The 5,000-nt window shown below is 45.0% G+C and overlaps 1 protein-coding gene across 1 annotated transcript in view; it reads right to left on the bottom strand.

The window, feature by feature from the left end:
• The window catches only part of LOC307271046 (piezo-type mechanosensitive ion channel component 2-like), an 87,279-nt gene that overhangs the window by 31,134 nt on the left and 51,145 nt on the right, over nucleotides 1-5,000 (bottom strand). The window contains exons 28-33 of the mRNA XM_080054923.1: nucleotides 2,405-2,621; nucleotides 2,080-2,166; nucleotides 871-1,027; nucleotides 488-584; nucleotides 120-225; nucleotides 1-41 (exon numbers count right to left, since the gene is read on the bottom strand). The exon at nucleotides 1-41 is cut by the window's left edge and continues 19 nt beyond it. Coding sequence (XP_079911049.1) covers nucleotides 1-41; nucleotides 120-225; nucleotides 488-584; nucleotides 871-1,027; nucleotides 2,080-2,166; nucleotides 2,405-2,621 — 705 coding nt within the window. The remainder of the gene's footprint in view (nucleotides 42-119; nucleotides 226-487; nucleotides 585-870; nucleotides 1,028-2,079; nucleotides 2,167-2,404; nucleotides 2,622-5,000) is intronic.

Consider the following 5,000-nt stretch of genomic DNA (forward strand, 5'->3'; position numbering starts at 1 on the left):
AGTTCTGAAGGTCCAGGACCACATACAGGAAGTAGCTGGACCTGAATGTGAAGAAAACATTGAAAATAAGTTCACACACACACACACACACACACACACACACACACACACACACATACCTGAAGACCCTCCTCTGCAGCAGTAGGAAGCAGAAACACACTCCGTCCCAGATGATGCCCGCCTCGTCGCTGGGCAACTCACACTGTTTACTGTTCTGCTGCTCCGCTACAATCACACACACATTAGTCAGACAGACAGACAGACAGACAGACGGACAGGCAGACAGACAGACAGACAGACAGACGGACGGACGGACGGACGGACGGACGGACGGACGGACGGACGGACGGACGGACGGACGGACGGACGGACGGACGGACGGACGGACGGACAGACAGACAGACAGACAGACAGACAGACAGACAGACAGACAGACAGACAGACAGACAGACAGACAGACAGACGGACGAACAGACATGTTCCTTACGTTTGCTGTATCCTTTGATGGTGCAGGCCAGACTGAAGAGCTGGATGAGCCAACAGTGATTCAACACCAACGACTTAATGAACCCACAGGCCAGAATCTACACACACACACACACACACACACATTAGGTTGATATGAAGGAACGATCGATCGCTTTGATTGCGAGAAAAGCGCTATGTAAATCGATAGATAGACAGACAGACAGACAGACAGACAGACAGACAGACAGACAGACAGACAGACAGACAGACAGACAGACAGACAGATAGATAGATAGATAGATAGATAGATAGATAGATAGATAGATAGATAGATAGATAGATAGATAGATAGATAGATAGATAGATAGATAGATAGATAGATAGATAGATGGATCATCTTACCGACAGTATATTCTTCATGGTGATGACGAAGACATTGTAGCCAATCAGACAGTCCCAGTAGAGCAGGATGGAGCTGATTGGCTTAAGCAGCAAGTCTCCGCCCACAAGCAGGAAGTAGAAACAGGCCACCAGGTAACCCATGCAGAAGATACTGATCCTGGAACAGAGAAATATTAAAGCCACTACGAGTAACTTTGTCCGTTGGTGGCCCCTTTGGACAAAAGCGGTAGTATTTTTATGACGACAGCTGTCGTGAAGCTGTTTTCTAGCTCGTGCCGGGCGTGCGAGATTCAAATGATCAGGAAGCAATATAGTGCATGTCCGTGTGTTGAAAGTGTGAGGGCACCGGACTCTTTTCGGCTCCGTGAGAGTGGTTAGTGACACAGCATCAACTAATGCCAGTCAGTGCCACACACACCTGATTGCAATGAGTTGATGCAGTGTCACCTCTCACGGAGCTGAAAGATTACGTGTCCTCACAGAAAGCGAATGAATGAGAGACGGCAGTTAGTATGGATCACGATGAGGTAATGTGTTTATGTTGTTGTAAATAATGACTATTTCAGATGAATAATGGTCATCTGATGATGCTGGTGAGGCAAAGTAAACTTTGTGTTAGTACGCTACCGCTCATTCATTTAGGAGTAAACACTGCAGTCTAGTTCGCTCCCGTGAAATTGTGTATACGTTGCTTAGCAATGCCCTCCCGCCCTCTACTTCATTGCATTCTCTTTTTTTTCTTTGATGGTTCAGCCCCGTTATCAGTCATTATGACGACAAACAACTGTCTCAAACAAGGCTCCCGCTCCCCTTCCCTCACCTGGAGGGATAGGCTTCTCAAATCGCGTTGCTGCGCCACACTGAAATCTGCGACCAATACGGATATGTGACCATAGAGCATGCATGCGCGAACTGAAAATCGGACTGGGTGTGCGACCAGACCAAACGCAGTAATAAAAACTATATAAAAACGTCTTTCTTTGCACTGATGGTCTCGTTTGCTGTTAAAGGTAATTTATGATTATCAGAGGAAACATGAGGCTGTTTAAAAGATATTTAAATGTTACTCGTAGCTGCTTTAATGTTTGCTGATAGTTTTAAAGATGTAGTCAGTGATTCCGGAGAACGCTTGTTGTCTAAATCACTTTTTGTCAAAATCAGTGAATATCTCCTAATGATCCACTACCTGTACCTGTCTGTCAAACTGACCTGGTCGTCCCGGTGATGAAGATGACGGTGAGAACGAACCAGAACATGTAGCTGAAGATAATCACCTTCATCATGTCGAGGTAAGACCTGAAACGAGAGAGACACACACAGACAGACAGGTAAACAGACACACACACATACATACACAGAGATACAGCAGTCTTTAGTGAGGGGCTGGTGCATTCAGTTTCTTTAATCAGGTACACAGACAGACAGACAGACAGACAAGTAAACAGACAGACAGACAGACAGACAGACAGACAGACAGACAGACAGACAGACAGACAGACAGACAGACAGACAGTTAACAGCTTGTGTATTGTACCTGCACATCATGAAGTCTGGTACAGTGTGTATTGCAGTGGTTGGATGGCTGGTTGCGTCCTGTCTGTCTGCCTGTCCGTCTGCCTGTCTGTCTGCCTGTCTGTCTGCCTGCCTGTCTAGCTCTCCGTTCTCTCCGGCCAGACTCTGCACCGATGGCAGAACTTCTTCCTCAAAAACCTGCAGCTGCAGCGAGGCGCCGAGGAGCAGCAGGAAGTCATCTGGAGCGGAAATAAATATAAAGTCAAGAAAGACATCGTCAAAAAAACTACTTTAAGAAACTTTCAAAAAAATCACACTTTGAGAGAAGAGAAAAGAAAATGTCCCAAAAGTAAAAAAAAATTTTTTTTTTTACAAGTCGAAAAAAGAACCAATAAAAAAAAGTATGCTTAGAGTAAGGGGTTAGGATGTTGAAGATGCCTGAAGTATGCTTAGAGTAAGGGGTTAGGATGTTGAAGATGCCTGTGGACTTACAGAGGAGGAAGACGGATTTAGAGTAACAGGGTTAGAATGATGTAAAAAACAGCAGAAAGGTAATGACATTATGGTTAGGGTTAAGGTTGATAACGGCGTTAACGTGCTGCGTTAACGCCGGACTCTTATCGGCGATAAAAAAAATATCGCCGTTAATCTCTTGTTCCTCTTATTTTAGCGCGGATGTATACCTGGCCGAATTGCACTGTAGTGCACGAGTCAGAACGAGTCCGACTTCGCACCTGTGTAGCCTACCACATCAAACGTAACGTGCTGACATGGATGCAGCTAGGAAGCCGCCGGGTTTGCTTCAGGGAAAATGTATTTTTAAGAAGCTTCCCAATGGAAACCTCGACAAGACCAAGGTTGTTTGCACCTTGTGCAATGCGAAATTGGTTTACTGTAGGAGTTCTAACAGTCTGTGCTCTCGGAAGCGGCCGGGGCATGCGTGTGTGCAATGGGAGAGCTTTGTGTGGAGAGAAAAAAAAGAGGCAAGGGAAATCGCCAAAGCCAATGCATAGGCTCGACTCATTAAAGGTTGAAAATCACTGAATTACACAACATGTAGGCTAGCCTATGGCTTAAGGCTATGGAAATCATTATGGAAACAATATTTTTTTTTAATCAGTGATAGCTCAGCTGATCTCGTTGCTATAGAGACCACGTCCGTCCGCTTTGTTTGACAACTGACAGAGCTGCCAAGTCTCACCCTTTTGGCCGTGAGACACACTCATATCAACCAGCTCACACTCTCACACGCTAGCCTACAACTCAAATTTCTCACGCGGAGAAGTTAATCCCCAAAATAACGATTGTTTTGCGGGACTTTTATTTTGACAGTCTTATATTGAAAAGCTAACGGACATGAGTTCCGTGACATCCTCTTTCTGCACGCAAGTTAACTTGATGCATTAGGTGTGCACCTGCACAGGAGATGAGCCCCTGGTCTGATGCGCCACCTGGCTTGAGAAACACGTTCTCAAAGACTTACTTTGAGTCATTATTTAGGAGCACACACATGTTATGAATGAATTCAAATGAGACATTTTAATCTAGATTCATCTAGATTCATTCCAAAATTAATCTAGATTAATCTAGATTAAAAAAATTAATCTATGCCCACCTCTAATATATATACAGTATCTCACAAAAGTGAGTACACCCCTCACATTTCTTCACATTTTTCTTTATATCTTTCCATGGGACAACACTGAATAAATGACACTTTGATACAATGTAAAGTAGTCAGTGTACTGCTTGTATAACAGTGTAAATTTACTGTCCCCTCAAAATAACTCGACACACAGACATTAATGTCTAAACTGCTGGCAACAAAAGTGAGTACACCCCTTAGAAAAAATTTACAAATTGGGCCCAAAGTGTAAATATTTTGTGTGGCCACCATTATTTTCCAGCACTGCCTTAACCCTCTTGGGCATGTAGTTCACTAGAGCTTCACAGGTTGCAACTGGAACCCTCTTCCACCCATTTATGACAGCATCACAGAGCTGGTGGATATTAAAGACCTTGCGCTCCTCCAGCTTCCGTTTGAGGATGCCCCAAAGATGCTCAATAGGGTTTAGGTTTGGAGACAGGCTTGGCCAGGCCATAACCTTTACCCTCAGCTTTTTTAGCAAGCCACTGGTCGTCTTGGAGGTGTGTTTGGGGTCGTTATCATGTTGCAATACCACCCTGCGGCCCAGTTTACGAAGGTTGAGTGCACGTGGTCAGCGTCGTACACAGAGGTTGGCTTTGGAAAATAGACATATGAGTGCTGCCAGCATTGCTGCAGGGCTTGAAGGGGTGGGAGGTCAACCTGTCAGTGCTCAGACCATACGCCGCACTCTGCATCATACTGGTCTGCATGGCTGTCATCCCAGAAGGAAGCCTATTCTAAAGATGATGCACAAGAAACCCCACAAAAAGTTTGCTGAAGACAAACAGACTACGGACATGGATTACTGCAACCATGTCCTGTGGTCTGATGAGACCAAAATACATTTATTTGGTTCAGATGGTGTTAAGAGTGTGGAGCGGCAACCAGGTGAGGAGTACAAAGACAAGTGTGTCTTGCCTAGAGTCAAGCATGGTGGTTGGAGTGTCATGGTCTGGGGCTGCATGAGTGC

This window comes from Ammodytes marinus (assembly GCF_949987685.1).
Source record: "Ammodytes marinus genome assembly, contig: scaffold_40, whole genome shotgun sequence".
Lineage (NCBI taxonomy): Eukaryota > Metazoa > Chordata > Actinopteri > Uranoscopiformes > Ammodytidae > Ammodytes > Ammodytes marinus.